The sequence below is a fragment of the Myxine glutinosa genome, chromosome 2, assembly GCF_964187855.1.
Source record: "Myxine glutinosa chromosome 2, kmMyxGlut1.1, whole genome shotgun sequence".
NCBI lineage: Eukaryota > Metazoa > Chordata > Myxini > Myxiniformes > Myxinidae > Myxine > Myxine glutinosa.
Window position 1 is genome coordinate 27066932 of NC_136262.1, and position 21939 is coordinate 27088870.

At 44.3% G+C, this 21939-nt stretch overlaps 1 protein-coding gene across 1 annotated transcript in view; it reads right to left on the reverse strand.

Moving 5' to 3' along the window:
• Positions 1 to 21939, reverse strand: part of GOLM2 (golgi membrane protein 2) — an 84718-nt gene that overhangs the window by 39456 nt on the left and 23323 nt on the right. The window contains exons 8-9 of the mRNA XM_078773028.1: positions 9542 to 9658; positions 1707 to 1754 (exon numbers count right to left, since the gene is read on the reverse strand). Of these exons, the coding sequence (XP_078629154.1) occupies positions 1707 to 1754; positions 9542 to 9658 (165 nt within the window). The remainder of the gene's footprint in view (positions 1 to 1706; positions 1755 to 9541; positions 9659 to 21939) is intronic.

Below are 21939 nucleotides of genomic sequence, written 5' to 3' on the forward strand. Positions count from 1 at the left end.
GCTTATTTTTCAAGATATTCCGCTCACAATGTTCAGACATAGATGGCGGCGGCCATCTTGGATTTTGAGGTGGCGACCCAATTTTCAATAGCGTTCTTCCTTATGCGTAGATACACCCACACACCAGATTGGAAGTTAGTAGTTCGTTTATTTCTCAAGCTATTTCGCTCACAGGGTTCAGACATATATATGGTGGTGGCCATCTTGGATTTTGACATGGCGACCCAATTTTCAATAGCGTTCTTCCTTATGCCGAGATACACCCACACACCAGATTAGAAGTTGGTACTGCGCTTAATTTTCAAGATATTCCGCTCAAGGTTCAGACGTACATGGCGGCGGACATCTTGGATTTTGACGTGGCGACCCAATTTTCAATAGCGTTCTTCCTTATGCGTAGATACACACACACACCAGATTAGAAGTTGGCAGTTCCTTTATTTTTCAAGATATTTCGCTCAAGGTTCAGACATTTACTTTTCAAGATATCGCGCTCACAAGGTTTAGATATGGTGACAGCCATCTTGGATTTTGACATGGCGACCTAATTTTCAATAGGGTTCTTCCATATGCCTAGTTGCACCCACACACCAAATTAGAATTCGGTCCTTCGCTTACGCACGCACGCACGGGAAAACCATAGTCCCCCTTTCGCTCCGCGGTGCGACGGGGGACAAAAAAGGTGGAAGAAGAAAGAATAAGTTAAATAACATAAATAAATAAAACATCAGATACTTCTAACTCGAGTTATGATCTGCAAAATGTTTTTTTTAAAGGGCACATGCCCTTTGACCTGTTGAACTCAAAATAGAATCGGTTAATATTTATCACAGTCCAAATTTGGTTGAAATTCCTTCAGCAGTTCACAAGTTATCGTGGTAATGAAAACATGCCATGCACACACGATCCAAAACCAATGCCTTCCGGCTGAAGACGCATAAAAAACTAGAACGGCACTCAGTAGAGCGCATACCTCCACCAGGCTGAACAGTCTATGTTTTGTATCCCCCTGATACTCCGTATCTGGGTTTGTACCTGAACCAAAATCGAATTGGCTTGTTCTTGTCACCTAACCAACTCATTCACCTAGTTTAGTCATAAGTCATCCATAACGTTTTAAAATATCATGGTATATATTTGCTTTTCGCCCAATCCCTAAATGGTGAAGAATTTTGACTTAAAAAATGATACTAGCCGGATCGGAATCCGGATCTTCACCAAAATCTAATAATTTCGTCCTTACCACATATGCTACCACTCTGCCAAATTTCGTTTGAATCCGTACACAAGTTTTTGAGATATTTTGTTCATAAACAAAGAAGTCAACAGACAGACAGACAGGGGAGACATAACCTCCATCCACCTTTGGTGGTGGAGGTAAAAAGTTTAGGGAAAATGGATGTTCGCATCTAAGCACTTGGTTCATGACACTAGGATCCCAGGTCCAAATCCGTTATACTTTTTCCATTCGTCCATTGCTTCCTAACGTCTTTGCCATTTGGAAAAGCACAGGAAAGTCTCCTCAGGCACTTGTCCTGGATGTTACAGTGACTATGAACAAGCGTATCCATGTGCCTGAAATCAATTTCATAAGTGGGATTGGGATTGGGAATTTAAAATTTAAATAAAGTGGGATTGGGATGGGTGGGGAGGGAGGGGGGAATGGGGAGAAGATGAAATGCTTTTTTACCCGTTTTTAACCTTACCTGTTTTTCCATCAGGTTTCACTCTGTGTTCTGTGTTCACTGCATTACCTGTTGAAAACAAATGATACAAAAGGTGCCATCACCAAAAGATTCACAACAGGATGTTGTATATCACAACTACAATTAGAACGGCACTCAGTAGCATGGTGAACAGTTTACGTTTTGTATCTCAGAGTAGGCCAGAAAATCACAATACAGAACTTATATACAGTCACGTGAAAAAAAAAAGTACACCCCGTGTAAAGTTTTGCCTTTTTCAACATATTTCAACATACAGCTATTTGATCTTCATTTCAACAATATTGATAGATTAAGGTGATATAATATAACAAATATCATGAAACATTTACATTTTGTAGTCCATTGTATAATTTAAATAAACATAAATGCAAATTTCGCATGTGGAAAAAGTAAGTACACCCTTGGCTCTAATAGATGTTATTGCCCCCTTTGGCAGAAACAACCTAAAGTAGGCGTTTCTTATAACTGTCTACCAGTCTCTGACATCGACTGGGAGAAATTTTTGCCCACTCCTCCATGCAGAATTCTTTCAGCTGTGCGATGTTTGAGGTGTTTCTTGCATGCAAAGCTCGTTTCAAATCCCCCCACAACATCTCGATGGGATTTAGATCCGGGCTTTGCTTTGGCCATTCCAGAACCCTCCATTTCTTTCTTTTCAGCCATTCCTAGGTAGATTTACTGGTAAGTTTAGGGTCATTGTCATGTTGCAAGGTCCACCTTCGGTTGAGCTTCAACTTTCCGACAGATGGCCTCACATTATCCTCAAGCACCCTCTGGTACAATGAAGAATTCATAGTGGATTCTATGATGGTGAGCTGCCCAGGCCCTGATGCAGCAAAGCTGCCCCCAAACCATAATATTTCCACCACCATGCTTTACAGTTGGTATCAGGTTCTTGTGGTCAAATGCTGTCTTTGGTTTTCACCAAACATGTCTTCTGGTACTGTGGCCAAATAGCTCTACCTTTGACTCATCTGTCCAGAGCACATTGTTCCAGAAGTGCTGGTCTTTGCCTAGGTGTTCATTGGCAAACTTTAGTCTTGCCCTGATGTTCTTTCTGGACAGCAAAGGTTTCCTCCTGGCACACCTCCCATGGAGATCAAATTTGTGCAGCCTCTTTCTAATGGTAGACTCGTGCACTTTGACATCAACTGTGGCAGGAGCTACCTCTGTAGGTCCCGTGATGACATTCTGGGGTTCTTAGAGACTTATTTCAGCATCTTGCGGTCTGCTCTCGGGCTGAACTTGCTGGGGCGGCCTGGCCTGACCAAGTTGGCAGTTGTTTGGAATCTTCTCCACTTGTAGATTATCTTCCGGACAGTCGAATGATTGATTTCAAATTGTTTGGTGATCTTTCTAAATCCCTTCCCAGACTCATAGGCATCTATAACCTTCTTTCTGAAGGCCTCAGAGAGCTCTTTTGATCTAGGCATGGTGACGCCACACACTTCAACAACAAAGAGCAAACCAAACTAAATGTCTGAGGTTTAAATAAGACAGGTTCCTCCAAGATCCTCTCTAACGATGTTCTAATCATTTGCACCTGAGCTGGTGCACCTGATTCTAATTTTAGGTATTTGAAGTAGTGATAAATGTAGGGGTGTACTTACGTTTTCCACATGTGAAATTTGCATTTATGTTTATTTAAATTATACAATGGACTACAAAATGTAAATTTTTTGTGATATTTGTTGTATTATATCACCTTTATCTATCAATATTGTTGAAATAAACATCAAATAGCTGTATGTTGAAATATGTTGAAAAAGTCAAAACTTTACATGGGGTGTACTTACTTTTTCACGTGACTGTAACTAGTGGGGTCACCCGTGGGAATCCCACGGACATGGAGGTGTATCGTTGCGATCGGTAAAGCCGTTTTTGCGGTACCCGGGACAATAGCGTTAGGTGGGAGGCCAAACCTGAAAATGCTGGAGACCAAAGCTGAAATTGGAAAAACAATATAGCCTATTTTACTCCAGGGGGTCCCAGGATTACCCACCCAAAATTTCATTGCGATCGGTTCAGCCGTTTTCGCGGTACCTGGGAACAAACGGACGGGCGGACAGACAGACAGACGGACGGACGGACGGACGGACATTTGGTGAATTGTAGTAAGATGTAGAAACATTCTTCACCAAAATTGAATTGATTCTTCCTTTCACACACACAACCTGTCCAACAAGTTTCGTCCAAATCCATCCGCAACTTTTTGAGATATCCTGCTATGTATCGTTTTTGGCCCTATCTCCCAATGTTGAAGATTCACTTTAAAAATTCTAGCAGCGGGATCCGGATCCAGATCTTCACCAAAATATAATCATTTCGTCCTTGTCACATACGCTACCTCTCTGGTGGGGCTCTGTGCCAAATTTCGTCGGAATCAGTCCACAACATTTTAAGATATCTTGATCACAAACGGACAGACAGACAAACGGACAAACAGACAGACGGGTGAAAACATAACCTCCATCCACCTTTGGTGGCAGAGTAAATATGAAACGAAAGCAATTACCCTTAAAAATTATAAATGACTTCAAGGTCAAGCAAAATAAGCCTTGTATAACTGGTGGTTTGATCTACAATTCAACAAATGTATTACTGAGAAACAATGAATTGGAAAAACATCAGTTACATTGTAACAGAAACAGAAATGACAACAAAAAGTGGTGGCATCCGAAACAACACCATTAAACACAACTATCAGGAACGCCTCTTCACGTTTTGGGAGGGAGGAGGGGGAGGGAAGGAGGAAAAATGTACCCGTGCGAGGAGTGCTTTAACCTTGGTGTTGCCCAGGTAAAAATAAAAATTGTAATACTCTCTGCCACCACAAGGCGGCGCTACACGGTACACATTTACATAGAGAGTTTACGCTCTTTCCCCGCCAACTCCCCCACCACAAGAGAGCCGTTTGTCTGTGTGCGTGTGTGTAAATCATAATAATAATAATAATCATATCAAGTACAGATACATACACCGCCCCCACGCCAAATAATATTTGGTACACCGCCTCTCCTCCCCCCCCCCCCCCCCCCCTCTGACCCCCACTTCCCCCATCCCCCCTTATGAGGCCACATAGCCTATGTCCCCCCCACACACACAAAGTTGTATTTGTACCCCGAGTAAGGTATATAAGCGTTTATAGCTGGAGTAGCTGGCGTTGCTCAGGCGAAAAATAAACATTTGATGACATTCAGGAGGAAGAAGACTTACCACCAACTTTGACCACTTTCGGATTTGTTTGATTGAATCCGATACGTTTGATTTGTTTGAGGTCATTAATCAGAAAGGCTTAGGCACGATAGAGAGATTTTTTTTAATCCCCCCAAAAATAGACCTTTTTCTGTGAGGCAAGTACTGTACTGTAATAATAAATAAAAATTACTGTAAATACTGTAAATAATAATAACTAAATAATAAATACTGTTAAGAAGAATAAATAATAAATACTGTAAATACCTTACTGATAGTTTTACATTCTCCATATGGTAAATACTGTGCTGGTGTCACCTTAGAGGTGGAATTAAATGCTTTTCGTTGAATATATGCTGGTGAATGTGCCGTTGATCACATTTCTAATGTCAAGTTGGACAACGTTCAGGAAGAATAAAGAAGAAGACTGACCACCAACTTCGACAGCTTCGGTAATTGTTTGATTGAACCTGAATTGTTTGTTTCTTTGTGTTCAAATGTCTGGCAGTTGTTTTGTATTTATTTATGCGTATGTGTACTTGTATATAACTGTCATTAATCAAAAAGACTTAGGTTTCTGGGCTTTCTGAACAACAATTCTGGGCTTTCTGGGCTTACACCGAGAGCTTTCTCTTCTGGGCAATATGTCAGGCACCTTTTGAGTTAGGAAGCTGATATTTGGACATGCCAATGACCAAGTGATTTGGCTGTAAAGGCTATTTTTTATTTATTGATTAATCAATCAATCGATTAATTATTTAATTATTCAATTAATGACTAAAAAATTTTTGTTTTTTTAATTTACAGATTCCGATGAAATGGTGGTGGTTTATGTATTCTATTAGCCAATTGATTATTTAATTTTTTATGACTATTATTTATTTATTTTCATTATTAGTTATTTACTAGCAGAAGTACCCGGCATTGCCGGGCGGGGGAGGGGAGGGTGAAGGGGAATGGGGGGGAGGGGAGGAGAGGGGGGAAGGAGGAAGGGGAGGGGGAGGGGGAGGGGGGAGGGGAGGGTGGAGGGGGAAGGGAGAGGGAAGGGGAGGGGGAAAAGGTAGAGGGAGGGGGGAAAGGGAGGGGGAGGGGGAGGGGGAAGGGGAGGGGAGGAAGGGGAGGGCCAGTCAACAATGACTTTGCAGTTCTCATGGGAGGAGAGCAGCACAACAATCGCGACATCGTCCTCCATCTTCGCAACAACAGCACGAAGCGGATTTTGGAGACTCACCGATCCTGTGACACCCTCCAGTACCGGCGTTGCCGGGCGGGGGAAGGGAGACACGTACATTCCCAACCCGTACATTCGCCCTCTCGACTCAAGCTCACTCGGACAAAAGCCTCGCACAAATTACACCGTGAAGGCCCAATGGCCATGTCTATGCCACAAATCAAGTACATGAGCGAGTCTGGCGCACTGAATTGAAAATATATAGAATGCTCATACTCCGTGAAAAGTGTAGCCGCCGTGTCGCCATCTTGGTTAGCACGACTCGACCAACTCGCTTCGCGGATCTCGTTTGTTTTGAACGTGTCCCAAATTTTAAAAGCCAGACAACTGTTAAAATGTCATTTTGTGCGGCAATAAACTGCTCCAATCGGTTAAGGAAGGGTTGTGGAAAGACGTTTCACAGCTGTTTCAAAGACGTTTAATTCATATCGCACAAAATCGACAAAAATCGACACAAAACATGATCGCACAAAAGGTGAAAAAACGCAATCGCTTTTCGCTCTGAATTACGTGCAAACACGTGACGGAAATCACCATCGCCCAGCATCGAGTGCCAACCAAGATGGCGCCCGGTAGCTGCATCTCCACCTATGTGGTGTGAATGGCAATGGTCATTCTATATATTTTCCGTTCACTGGTCTGGCAGCGAGGATGGAACATCACGTGATCGCTCTGAGCGAATCAGCGAGCTGCTCTGGCACATGCTGAGATTCAGTGTATAATGTTCCTCGCTGAAATGCGCTGAGGTAAATATGAATAAAAAATATGGATCTCGTCAAATATTTTTAGGTAAGCCATGTCCTTCCCAGGCTCAATGGCCATGTCTATGCCAAATATCAAGCACGTGAGCCTCTCCGTTTAGGAGTCTATCGGTAACACACACACACACACACACACACACACACACACACACACACACACACACACACACACACACACCCCCCCCCCCCCCTCTTAAAGTATAGATTGGCAATGAGCTCTCTGGATATGTTGTGTCCAGGCACCAAAACTTGGTGGTAGCAACTCTACTCCTCTATCAATGCCCTGTTGCTTGAACAAGGTCCACCTTAGATGATAATGTGGGTTTGTAATATTGATGTCCTTCTTACAGACAAGGCTGCACAAAAATGACCTACAGCTTTTCATGGTATCTTCAGAAGAAGGAACCCACTTCCAATTCCCAGAGCAGCTATGGAATCTGCAATACTAGGATCTGCTTTCAGGAATGCTTCCAAGCATGCCTCCTTTGATCTTCCTCTGGTGTGGCCTGATGTATCACAACCAGTCAGTGCATGCCACTTGCACAAAGCCCTTGCTTGATCTTCTCCAAGTGCATTGTAAATGGGCTGCAACATGACAAGTCGAAGTCGATCACTTGTACCCATCAGCATAGCTGCCTTTTCACCCAGAAGAGGACATGCCTTAATGCAAGAAGCAATACATCCGTGTCTAGAGAGTACATATATGAATGGTTTGCCCAGGCTTTGCCGCATGATCATTGGTATACAGCATGCAAGATCATCAATGTGTCTGCCTCATCCTGTAAACTCGCACCAGGAAAGATAACAGCTCTGTTTGACATGACGCCCTTATGTGTTGCAGTAATTATGAATACTTGTACGTTATCTACAAACTCCTGTGCCAAGTAAAGGGTGAGGGAATCTTTAGTTGTAGTGTTTGTAAGAAACGATTTGGTATCTTTGATTTTCGTAGTATTGTGAACTTGATATCATGCCACAGGTGCCTTGCTACCCTACCCCTGCGTCGTTCTCATGCAGCCTCCTTTTGTCATCGTTATGAGAGCTGTGATCACTTTACTCTTATCTATGGTTGGTTAAACACAGTCATCTGGTTTCATCAGGGTACCGTTGGTAGTCGAAAACTCCTACTTGGCAATTCGTGCCAGTTCAGGAGCACACATGCAGAATTTTTGAAGTGTAGCAGGAGATCGTGTGATGCCATTGATGGCACCTTGGCCTCAAGGTTTTGTTGCAATGCTCCTGGGCATGGTCTATCCCAAGGCAGGTGAATGGAATTTGGTTTGAAGTGTTCACTGTGAAATCTTGTGAAAGGAATTCATGCCAGAGTTCAGGGTCTACAGTTTGGAGCTGGTACATGCATGCAGCATACTCAGGAATATTCTGTGCATAATCTTGTCTATTATATGCAAATGTGGAGATTATGCTTTTGTACATGTTCTACTTTAATATTTAATTCATTTAGAAGAAAGGATAATGCTTGGCTCAGCTTAAATTTGTTTTCGAAACTGGCTTGCCAGCATAACCTTGGACATGGAGTAAGGGAGATTGAGCCTAGGAGTGAAGCAATGCCTTGCGTGGGTGTTCAGCTGATAGCATAGTGAGGAGAACAAACCAAGCCTCCATCTCCCAGAAACTGTCATGCCTGCTTGAAAATAGTTATCTGATTTTACCGGTACATAAAGGGTGTCTGTTCCACAAGTGAGTTAGATGTCCTTGGAACAGTCTTGCCTGTTGGCATCGACCTCCTATTACGATTCTCCATGATCATGCTTGGTAGTTGAATAAACCTGTTTCACTCTTCTGAAATGATCTCGACCTGAGTTTGTTTACCAACACAAAAACATATATGCAGCTTGTCAAAAGATGACTGAACGGTAAAACCAAAATAAGCAAGACTAAGGCACATTAGTTTAGACTGTTGAAACAAGATATAACAGAAAATGTGTAAAATACAGCCAGTTTGAAATCGAAAATGGCAGCCATTAAAAAATAGTTGTAAAAAAAACTACAATCACACTCTTCAACATCACGACATCGACCGATATGCTCTGCCCACGTTATTACATCATTATACAGTTACCGCGGTAATGAAAACCTATTATGGACTTTAACCTTTAACCTCTTGATGCCAAAATCGAATCAGTTCATCTTTACCTCATAGAACATACTTGTACCAATTTTGGTCAGAATCCCATTAGTGGTTCACAAGTTATTGTGATAACAGGATTTTTACCTATCATGACCTCTGACCTTTGACCTTGTGACCCCAAAACATAATCAGTTCATCTTAGCCTCATTATAGATACCTGCACTAAGTTTGACTAAGATTCCTTCAGCCGTTTTCAAGTTATCATGGTAACATAAACCTATCACGGATGGATAGACAACGCGAACACATAATGCTTCTGGAAACTTAGTCGGCAGAGGCCTAAAAGAGTATCAAGTGATTTTGTGTCAAGTGATGTTAAAAAATTTCCAGAAAGTTACACAGATTATACCCAAAACTGCACATGAACCCCAAATTTGCTACACAAGTTGACAGAATAATAGGTGTAAGAAACAACCACTCCAATAACTCCCATTATAATGACTTCACTGAGGCTTGTTTACACAGTATAGAGACTCACCAAATGGATGATGTAGCAAATCAATTGGTCTAATTTTCTTCCTTTCTGCATTTGCCTCCTTTTGGTTTTCTGGTTCTTGCACCAAACTAGGCATTCCTGCATCTTCAACCTTTCTTTCTGCATCGCGGCAAATCAGAGAGAGAGAAAGAGAAAGAGAAAGAGAGAAAGAGAGAGAGAGAAAAAGAGAGAGAAAGAGAAAAAGAAAGAGAGAAAGAGAGAAAGAGAGAAAGAGAGAAAGAGAGAAAGAGAGAAAGAGAGAAAGAGAGAGAGAGAGAGAGAGAGAGAGAGAGAGAGAGAGAGAGAGAGAGAGAGAGAGAGAGAGAGAGAGAGAGAGAGAGAAAGAGAGAAAGAGAGAAAGAGACTTTTTATTACAAAAATATAAAAATACAAGCCAGTCGGTGAAGAATACTATTCAATACAGGCACAATAATCAAAAATACAGAAAAGAAAAAGAGATAATGACAGGAAATCAAAACAGTACAATGAACTAGAAAAGAAAAACAACAACAGAAAAACCGACCACACACTGAATCAATCCAAACAAACCTACAAATATACCATTAATTCATTCTCCTGCACCATGCAGATCCCATCAAAACACCAGATGTTCATAAACTCATCAATACATTTCTTCCTTTCAGAATCACAAAATTCAAGTTTGAGTCTTGCAGATGTCAAGGCATTAAAAAAGAACAAGACATCACATTGCCCAATCGGCTTTCCTTTCAGTTTTTCCCTCCTCGATAAATAAATTGCCATTTTCGCCGTGGCCACTAAAAACAAAAACAACATATGTACATGTTCTTTCATATCATTGAAACCAAAAATAAATGATCGCAGAGAAAAAGTGATCTTCATTTTTCCAGCCATGTAGTTCAGCCATTGAAATAAAGGCACAAGCCTTGCACAATCAACGTACGCATGGAACACATCCTCTGTGTAAACACAGAACAGGCTACACGTAGATGTGGGCGCGAAATGACTCACTAATTTATTAGACGGAATGATCCAGTGTATCATTCGCCACTGGAGGTCACCTGTCCTTTTGCTTACCAGCTTACTGTATATTGATTCCCATACAGGCTCAGATGGGAGTCCTTCCGGCATTAGCCCTTTCCACCTGGCCACTCCATTTAACGGTGAGTTCCCAAGCAGAACTGCAGTGCATAACCGATACAGGTCTTTACTACTGCATTTCTGAAAAATGTTTTGTCCCTCACTAATTGGGGGCAAGTCTCCGTGACTAGGCTGTACCAAAAAACCAGGAAAATGCCAGTCATTGGATGTCACCAAAACTTCCTGGGTCCATCTTAGTCCAAGTTGGAAGCTTTTCTTTACTATTTCCTTTAGTACTCTTCCGATTATTCTGTTTGACCATATTCCAGTCATATCAGCTATCTCTTGCACCGTCTTCCACCCCCAACCAGAATCATGGCGGAGGTCCAACACTTTGATTATGCCCGCTGTAATAAAGTGTTGATAAAAGTCTCGGCTTCTTGGAATTGCAGGAAACAGTGGGTTGTAAAAAAGGGGTTCTTCCACAAACATGCTTGTAGCATAGGTTTCTTGCTGGCGACTAGTCGAAAGGCTTTGCCAGGCATTCAGAAGGCTCTGATAGAATGATGGTAGATGAGATGTGTCGACATGTTGGAGTTGGACTAAGAAAAGTTCAGGGCCGTATCCGAGCCCGCTTGCTTTTCGCAGCACGTGATAGGCCAGAAGTCGGCTTGGCAGTCGTTCCTTGTACAGCAACTGCTGTATGGTACACAGCCGAAAAGCCATGATACGACTTTTTATGTCGATCAGTCCCTGGCCACCTTCAAACAAGGGGCTACATATGACATTTGGTAGCAACCAATGGTGACCACTCCAAAAAAAATCCACGAGTAGCCTCTGCACTGCCTTTAGTAGTGCCTCTGGCGGCTGAAGGCAGATAAACCTATGCCACAGGGAAGAAGCCACCAAATTATTAACCACTAGAACCCTGCCTTTGTAGGAAAGGTGGGGCAGAGCTCGTTTCCACAGTCCCAGTTTTTTTTTGACATGCTCAACAATCCCGTCCCAATTTTTGAGGACGTAATGTGGAGATCCCAGGAAAACCCCAAGGTATTTGACTCAGTCTTCCACCCATTTTAACTTTGTTGGTAGATGCACAGGTGGTACCAGCACTCTTCCAGGTGGAATGTTCTTGAGACAGGGAATCCATAAGGCCTTACTCTTGTCCCAGTTACACTTCAAAGAAGAAGCGAGGCAAAAAAGATTTAAACATTCAACAAGTGCTGGGATATCACTCTCCTTCTTAACAACCACACAGACATCATCTGCATAAGCCGATACAACTACTGAAGGACTCCCAGGGGATACTGTCACTCCTGAAATATTTTTCCTAAATAAAATTAGGAGTTATTCCATTACCAAGGAAAATAACAACCCAGAAACCGGGCATCCTTGTCTCATCCCTCTTTGAACCTGTACCGGAGAGCTGAGTTCGTTATTTATTTTAAATAAACTAAATATATTGTTGTACAACAAAGTCACGTAGGCCCTAAAATTGACACCAAAGCCACATGCTTCTAGCACACGATACAAAAAAACATGATCCACACTGTCAAAAGCCCTTTCCAAATCAAGGAATATTATCCCAAAATCTTTTTCCAAGCAATCACATTCCATTAACTCTCTAATCAAAAAAATATTATCATAAATAGATCTGTTTGGGATGCAGTAATTCTGATCATGGTGGACTAGGTCACCGATTACCGTCTTCAACCGACTGGCCAACACTTTCGACAATATTTTGTAGTCCGTACATAATAACGAGACCGGCCGCCAATTCTTTATCTGTCGTAGATCCCCAGTCTTTGGAATCAGCGACACCACTGCTCTTCTGAAGCTTAGTGGGAGTTCTCCAAGCACCAAGGATGATTCCAGGACATTCAAGAATTCAGGGCCCAAAAGGTCCCAAAAAGCCAAGAAAAATTCTGCCGGTAGGCCGTCAATCCCAGGAGCTTTCCCCGAGTCCATTTCACTTAGGGCCTGCGTTAGCTCAGGCAAAGTAATTGTTGAATCCAGGCCCAGGCACTGAGGCTCAGTTAGGGATGAAAGGTGAGAAGTTAAAAATTCCATGGTTTGCTCACAAACATTTTGTTTTGCATAAACTTTTGAAAAAAACTCTCTAATGCACAACCTTACATCTCCAGGGTTGGCAACCATGTTTCCCCTAAAGTCTTGTACAGAGAAAAGGGTTTTGGGCGACTTATTTACAAAATCCATTTGGAAAAAAGATTTACTCGGGGTGTCTGATACCTTTAAATTGTTTATTCTTAATCTGATTAACAGGCCTGCTGCTTTCTCCTGAATCAGCTCTCTCAGTTGAGCCTTCTTTTCAACCAATAACCTGTGGTCTCTTCTGATATTATCTTTAGCCAGTTTACACTCTAACCGTATAATATCAGCTTCTAAACAAGCCATTGTTATATTTTTTACGTCAGTATCATTTGAAACAAACTGCTGACAAAACACTCTAATCTGAGCTTTTGTGTTATCCCACCATAATGCTAAAGAAGAGAAAGAGGGCTTTCTTGAAAGTTGGATGACCCAAAAAGCACGGAAGGCGTCTTTAAACAAAGCATCTTCGAGAAGACTGGTATTGAATTTCCAGTATGCACTTTTGCGTAAGGGTTGAGGGAAAAAGAGGCCCATGGTAACTAAATGATGATCAGAAAACAAAGATGGAAAATGATTTGGAGAGATAACCGCATTCCTGAACTGTGAGTTTATGTACCAACGGTCAAGTCTAGCGAAAGTCATTCTCCCATTGGCACATCGTCCCCAAGTATACTCAGATTTGTTGGGGTAATGCAGTCTCCATGCATCTAGCACACCCACTGCCGAAAAATAATTTAACAAATCAGTACTACCTTCGGGATGAGGTTCTGCTGTATTTCGGTCTATACTGGGTTTAAAGGTGCAATTAAAGTCACCCCCCATGCAAATACAATTATTGAGATCTATCGACTGCATGTGTCGAATTAAAGATGAAAAGAAAGCTCTTCGTTCCACACTCTCACTTGGTGCATAAACGTTGAATAGTGTAAACCGAAAATTATTAATGACCAGTTCCAATGAAATAAACCGGCCTTTAATCACCTCCTGGAAGAGGCATGACTCAGGTACTAGGCCTGGTCTGAGTAAAAAGGCTACACCAGCAGAAGAAGAAGACATGTTACTAAAAAAACATTGTCCTTTAAAGAGGCGACACCAGTCGTACTCCCCATTTTGAATTATATGGGTTTCCTGGAGTAAGAGTACATCAATTTTCTTGCGCTCAAATAAACTTTTCACCTGAACCTGGCGGTTTTGGCTTGCACCTCCGCCATTCATATTTAAGGTTCCAAAGGTGATTTTTTTCATGGATTATCAAAAGGCGTGAGCGGTTGTTGGGAAATCTCGCTCCCTGCTTTTGTAACAGCCTTTCTAAGCCGATGAAACAGCGACCTTGTTAAATGAAATTCATCCGGCCTCCTAATTATGTCCTTTGCAGCCTGGATGAATGAAATTAAATCAGGAAAATGATCTTTTACAATCACATTTCGGTGTCGGTAGGTGTCATTCAGAAAAGAAATAACGAGTTGAGGGGCTATGGATGACTGATCTGATGAAGATTGAGACAACTCAGTCATCTCAACTTCATCCTCTGAATCTGACATATCAGAAACAGCTCCGCCCGGGTCACATATATCAGTCTGCCCAGTCCCCATTTTGATTCCAGCCAAGTCCGAAGATTTGCTGGAATGTTCTATTGTAGAGTCATCCTCACTCTGGTACCCGGGACATTCAGCAGGAGCTGAAATCTCGGCTTCACCCTCCTGCAGGGAGATGTTCACTGGCTCAGTTGACGAACCAGTGTCATGATTTAGATCTTGCAGGGGTAAAGAGGAGCTTGGGGCTGAGACATTCCCAATCCGCTCGGTCTCAGCAGGTAGTAAAGGTGGCGGCTCACTAATGGGCTCACCATCATCTTTAGTCTCACCATCTACTTTTTCTCCCAGGTTTTCGGTGCTGCCCGATAATGTTTCAGAATTAATTAATTCATGTTCCTTCTCCCTGGTGTCAACACAGCTTGTGGACACCTGAGAAAGACGTTCCAGGGCGTCTGCACCCACACTCTCTTTATCCAACACTACCTTTTTCAAAGTAATGTTGGAGTTACAAGCACCAGGTGCTCTTCGTTTCTTTGTCACCACAATGGGATTTTCTTCCATCTCCTCACTGCACGTAGCATCTGCCACCACAGGTGGGTTATCTGGGGTTATTTCATTATTTACCGAATCAGCGGTGTTGCTGTTTTCACTAAGACGAACAGGAGTATTATCCCTACTTCTCGAGTGCGAGGGAGCGTCGGTAGGAACCGTTCGGGTATTTCGGTTTACGTTGTTTCGTACGTTAGAGACCGGGGTGTTATCTCTTTTACAATCAGCGTCACTATGACCTGCTTCACCACACCTTACACACGATACCTTCGGACAAAACCTTTTCACATGGCCAAAAGCTCCGCACTGAAAACATGTTAATGAGGCCGATGACGCATACATCTGGTACTCATGGTTGTTCACCTTTACCTTGAACGTGATGTTTAACCCCGTGTCATCGCCTCGATCCGGAAGCACCATATACACCTGCCGTCTGTCGCTCATCACGTGTTTAACACGTTCATCCTGAGACCGGAGCGGAATCATTGTGATTTTTGACACAGCTGTTCCGTATCGGGACAAAACGGACATCAGCTGGTTGCAGGTTATAAATGGGGGTACGTTAGATATGACGACCCTCATCGACGGAGTGTCCATAGGCGACGCCAAGACAAAGAGACCTGTCTCTGTGGTTAAACCCGCACTAACAACATCGTGAACGAATTTTTCATCGGACACAAATACAACAACTTTTTGATTCATTCTCGACGCTGCTCGTACATTTTCACAACCGATTATTTTCCCCACCGACAAAACAATGTCCTCAGTGGAAGTTCCTTCGGGTGGAACACACACAAATGCATGCTTCCTTGTTAAGTTGTCGAACGCCTCTAACCGAGAGCGTGTATTCGCCATCCCAGCGAATTAACACCCCCCCACTTGTCCGAACCGGACAAGTAGGTACCAAAACGAAATAAATCAAACTAGAATAAATAATAAACGTGCATTATAAGCACAAAAAGGCTTACAAAGCGTCGTCGAAGCCGGTAGGCCGCACCCAAAATGGGTCCGCTCTCAAACCTCTCTCTCTTGAAGACAAAGGTATAGAAAGGATGAAAACAAAATGCCAAAGTACACAGGATGGAAAGGAGAGGGAGGGGGGGGGGGGGCAGGGGAGGGCAGGAGAGGAGGAAAACTCACAAAGAACTCACTACAACACAGAGCAGTTGCTCACAGCCGCCATGACGCCACGCCCACCACAAACGGCCTGCAGGGGGCGAGAGAGAGCGAAAGAGAGAAAGAGAGAAAGAGAGAAAGAGAGAAAGAGAGAAAGAGAGAGAGAGAGAGAGAGAGAGAGAGAAAGAGAGAGAGAGAGAGAGAGAGAGAGAGAGGAGAGAGAGAGAGAGAAAGAGAGAGAGACTTTAGACTTTTTATAACAAAAATATAAAAATACAAGCCAGTCGGTGAAGATACTATTCAATACAGGCACAATAATCAAAAATACAGAAAAGAAAAAGAGATAATGACAGGAAATCAAAACAGTACAATGAACTAGAAAAGAAAAACAACAACAGAAAAACCGACCACACACTGAATCAATCCAAACAAACCTACAAATATACCATTAATTCATTCTCCTGCACCATGCAGATCCCATCAAAACACCAGATGTTCATAAACTTATCAATACATTTCTTCCTTTCAGAATCACAAAATTCAAGTTTGAGTCTTGCAGATATCAAGGCATTAAAAAAGAACAAGACATCACATTGCCCAATCGGCTTTCCTTTCAGTTTTTCCCTCCTCGATAAATAAATTGCCATTTTCGCCGTGGCCACTAAAAACAAAAACAACATATGTACATGTTCTTTCATATCATTGAAACCAAAAATAAATGATCGCAGAGAAAAAGTGATCTTCATTTTTCCAGCCATGTAGTTCAGCCATTGAAATAAAGGCACAAGCCTTGCACAATCAACGTACGCATGGAACACATCCTCTGTGTAAACACAGAACGGGCAACACGTAGATGTGGGCGCGAAATGACTCACTAATTTATTAGACGGAATGATCCAGTGTATCATTCGCCACTGGAGGTCACCTGTCCTTTTGCTTACCAGCTTACTGTATATTGATTCCCATACAGGCTCAGATGGGAGTCCTTCCGGCATTAGCCCTTTCCACCTGGCCACTCCATTTAACGATGAGTTCCCAAGCAGAACTGCAGTGCATAACCGATACAGGTCTTTACTACTGCATTTCTGAAAAATGTTTTGTCCCTCACTAATTGGGGGCAAGTCTCCGTGACTAGGCTGTACCAATAAACCAGGAAAATGCCAGTCATTGGATGTCACCAAAACTTCCTGGGTCCATCTTAGTCCAAGTTGGAAGCTTTTCTTTACTATTTCCTTTAGTACTCTTCCGATTATTCTGTTTGACCATATTCCAGTCATATCAGCTATCTCTTGCACCGTCTTCCACCCCCAACCAGAATCATGGCGGAGGTCCAACACTTTGATTATGCCCGCTGTAATAAAGTGTTGATAAAAGTCTCGGCTTCTTGGAATTGCAGGAAACAGTGGGTTGTAAAAAAGGGGTTCTTCCACAAACATGCTTGTAGCATAGGTTTCTTGCTGGCGACTAGTCGAAAGGCTTTGCCAGGCATTCAGAAGGCTCTGATAGAATGATGGTAGATGAGATGTGTCGACATGTTGGAGTTGGACTAAGAAAAGTTCAGGGCCGTATCCGAGCCCGCTTGCTTTTCGCAGCACGTGATAGGCCAGAAGTCGGCTTGGCAGTCGTTCCTTGTACAGCAACTGCTATATGGTACACAGCCGAAAAGCCATGATACGACTTTTTATGTCGATCAGTCCCTGGCCACCTTCAAACAAGGGGCTACATATGACATTTGGTAGCAAACAATGGTGACCACTCCAAAAAAAATCCACGAGTAGCCTCTGCACTGCCTTTAGTAGTGCCTCTGGTGGCTGAAGGCAGATAAACCTATGCCACAGGGAAGAAGCCACCAAATTATTAACCACTAGAACCCTGCCTTTGGAGGAAAGGTGGGGCAGAGCTCGTTTCCACAGTCCGTCTTTTTTTGACATGCTCAACAATCCCGTCCCAATTTTTGAGGACGTAATGTGGAGATCCCAGGAAAACCCCAAGGTATTTGACTCCGTCTTCCACCCATTTTAACTTTGTTGGTAGATGCACAGGTGGTACCAGCACTCTTCCAGGTGGAATGTTCTTGAGACAGGGAATCCATAAGGCCTTACTCTTGTCCCAGTTACACTTCAAAGAAGAAGCGAGGCAAAAAAGATTTCAACATTCAACAAGTGCTGGGATATCACTCTCCTTCTTAACAACCACACAGACATCATCTGCATAAGCTGATACAACTACTGAAGGACTCCCAGGGGACACAGTCACTCCTGAAATATTTTTCCTAAATAAAATTAGGAGTGATTCCATTACCAAGGAAAATAACAACCCAGAAACCGGGCATCCTTGTCTCACCCCTCGTTGAACCTGTACCGGAGAGCTGAGTTCGTTATTTATTTTAAATAAACTAAATATATTGTTGTACAACCAAGTCACGTAGGCCCTAAAATTGACACCAAAGCCACATGCTTCTAGCACACGATACAAAAAAACATGATCCACACTGTCAAAAGCCCTTTCCAAATCAAGGAATATTATCCCAAAATCTTTTTCCAAGCAATCACATTCCATTAAATCTCTAAACAAAAAAATATTATCATAAATAGATCTGTTTGGGATGCAGTAATTCTGATCATGGTGGACTAGGTCACCGAATACCGTCTTCAACCGACTGGCCAACACTTTCGACAATATTGTTGCGGATATGGCATTTGGCCTCCATATCCGCTTGTAAATATTCCCCTATTTCCCCAATACTCCCCAACTATCCCCAATCCCCCATTCCCTAGTCCCATTGTCTGTAAACAACACTCTGTAGAACCGACCTTCCCCTTTTTCCCCCATTAAATGTCGTGCCCAGGTCCACCGCATCTCACGTAGACAACTTTCGGACATCTTGCTAGTTATTCTTAGTCTATGTCAGTTAAGGACTCGTTTCCATTAATTCTGACTCTTCGTTGCACCAGAATGTGATCGTATGGCACCAGTAGTGAGTTTAGGACCTCCCCATACCTCCTCCCATCTTCCCCATGAAACAACAACTACAACAACAACTACAACAACAACTACAACAACAGAGGGGCGCGGCGCGGCGCGGGGAGTGTGCGTCCTCACTCCGGCTCGGTTAGCCGCCATTGCCCATGCGCTCCACGGGGTTACCACGAAGGGGCTGGCTGTCAGCTCCTCGTCAGGGGCGGAGCCCGGTAACCCCCCGCAGCCAGTGAGAAGCGGCGGGCCGATTCCATCTGGGGCGGAGCTAACGAGCCGAGGGCGTGTCACTCCCCGCCGGATATGCGCAGCGACTTACCGGATGTGAGATGAGATGCGCCTGAACTACGGAGAGCAAAGGACGCCACCCCCAGCGCGACGATACCTCCCCGCATCTTTGGACCGGACCGGGTCGATTCTGTCCTTGAGCCAAGAGTGCACCTTGAGCCATCGACTACCCGCTTTCCTTGCCATCAATCCCCATGTGAGTCAGTTTTGTCCTGTTTATCTGTCGTCTGTCGGGGCTATTATAAGACCGTAATTAAGTGCCTACCTTACTATGCTGTCTCTCTCATCCCTGTAATCTGACCTTCCGCAATATTATAACCTCCTCCGGAGGTCTTGAGAACTGAACCCTTGGTGTCGTGTCATTTTAACCCAGCCGTTGTGTCCTTTTCCTCAATTGATTTAGCGTAGCGCGACTCGGCAAACGTTCGAGTATAATCGGGTAAACGTGCAGACGCGGTCATACCAAACCGCTCGGTAAACCAACATCCACAACCGCGTCTGTAACAATTGGTGTCAGGAGTGTCGGATTCGGACCTGGGACTAAATTTATTAGGCCCAAATTTTGGAACACCAATTGTACCACTAGGGTAACAATTGGTGTTGGGAGGTAGAATTCGATCCGGAGCGCGTTTCCCGCGCTCAAAATTATAACGGCGAAATTTGATTGTGTTTTACAAAATATAAAAACCCGAATTTTGAAAGTCGCGCTATGGCAGACCAAGTCGGCTGGGGTCCGGTAGAGGAGAGTGAGGCAGGGTCGGTCCAGGACCAAAATGAGGGACATAAGGAGAGCGAAGCAGTGAGGGTAGCAGACGCACAAAATAGCGTCGTTGCGCCCGACGTTGCGGGCGCGGAAAATGGCGCCTCGCAGATGGCCACGGCGTCCACACCCGCGACCGTGGTAGCGCCACCGGGGGATTTGAATCTTTTTTTTATGCAAATGACGGCCCTTATGGAAAAGAATAGTGAGCAATTGGGAGACCAAATTAGAGGTTTGAAAAGCAGTATGGGACAAATGGGGAATCGGATGGATGCTCAGAGTGAGCGATTAGAGGGCCAAATGGGGGTAATGAGGGACGAAGCGAGGGGTACCGGTGAGGGGTTAGACAACGGGATAAAAGAGGTAAAGAATGGGTTAACGGGGGTGGAAAACAGAATGGCTGCCCAGGAGAATCAGTTAGAGGGGGTGAAAAATGGGTTAGAGGGGTTAGAAAACAGAATGGAAGGCAAATTGAGGGACATGAGGGACCAAGCGGAAAGGGAAGTTAAACAAATGGGGCAGCAGATAGAGGGGGTCAGAATGGGGGTAGAAACCAAACTGGATGCTCACAGGGAGGAAATGGAGCAGATGAGGGTGGCATCTGGGCAGGAGATGCAAGTGATGGGAGAGGAGATCAGAAGAGGAGTGAGTGAGGATGTCGGAGGAGTGCGCGAGGAGGTGAGGCACTGTAAGGAGCGCATGGAGAAGGAGGTGAGAAAGGGGACTGTAAAATTGCAAGGGGGTATAGAGGAGTTGACGCTGGGAGTAGAACAACTGACAGTGGGACAAATTGAGTTGGGGGACCAGGTAAAGAAGAACACAGCGGTAATAGAGGGTTTAAAATCGACACAGAAGGAGATGAAAAAGGACGTAGGGGTAATTAAAAAAGAGTGTCAGACGGTACATGAGGACCTGACGAGGAAAATGGACAAGGTGGTAGAGGTGATGGAGGTTAAAGAGCGGGAGGTGCGGGAGCACATAGAAAAAAATTAAGTGGAGTTAGAGGAAGAACTTAAAGGGGCGCACGAAGAGATGAAGGAGGTGAAGCAGAAATTAGAAGAAGTGGAAGAAGGGGTGAGCGAAATTAAGAAGCGACGGAGAGAGGATAAGAAAGAGATAAAGGAGGAAGTAAAAGAATTGGTCCAAAGTCTGTGTTCGGATCGTGATGATGTGCTCATTAACCGGATGAGGGATTCGCAGGTGATGGAGGAGAAGCGAAGAGAAAGAGGACCCGGTGTAAGTGGTGACCAATATGGTCGTGCGTATGATGCGCCAGGTGATTTAATAAGCTTGGGGGTCGAGATAGACCCGGATGTTCGTGAGAGGCCACGAGTGAGGTGTATGGCTGGTCCGGAGGGTATGGAACGAGAGGTGCGAGGTGTGGGTGAGCAAGGTTGTGGTGGTATGGAATGGGTAGCGGGTTGCGGAGGTGTGACCCATGCATCGACACCAACAGGGGTAGTTGTTGGAGGGACCGGGGAGGCACGAGAGCCCCTTGGGGGTAATGTACTGTGGGGGCCCGGCCGGTTCGGCCCCGCGCTGACCCCGCAAGGGGTGACGCACGGGGTCCGGCAGGCGGGCAACGACTCGCATACGAGGTGGTCCCACAAGGTCCCACTCGCGCCGTATGACGGCAAGAGTGATCTACGCGCGTACCTGGCGCAGTTCGACTGTGTGTGTAAGGGCAACGGTTGGGGTGAGGACGAAGGTGGAGTACACCTGGTGGCCGCATTGTGCGGCGCGGCGGCGGAGGTGCTGACGGCATTACCAGCGGGTGCTCTCACCCTGCCAGCCCTCCGCGATGCCCTAATTAATCGATTCGGCATTGAACAGCAGAGCGAGCTTGTTAAAGCTCAGCTCGCGCTGCGAAAGCGCAAGCCCCAGGAAGCCATCGGGGAACTTGCCCACGACATTCGCCGCGCAGTGGGGATCGCACATGCTAGCATGGCAGCGGATTCCCGGGAAAGCCTGGCGCTGGACCATTTTATCCAGGCCCTCCCGGATAT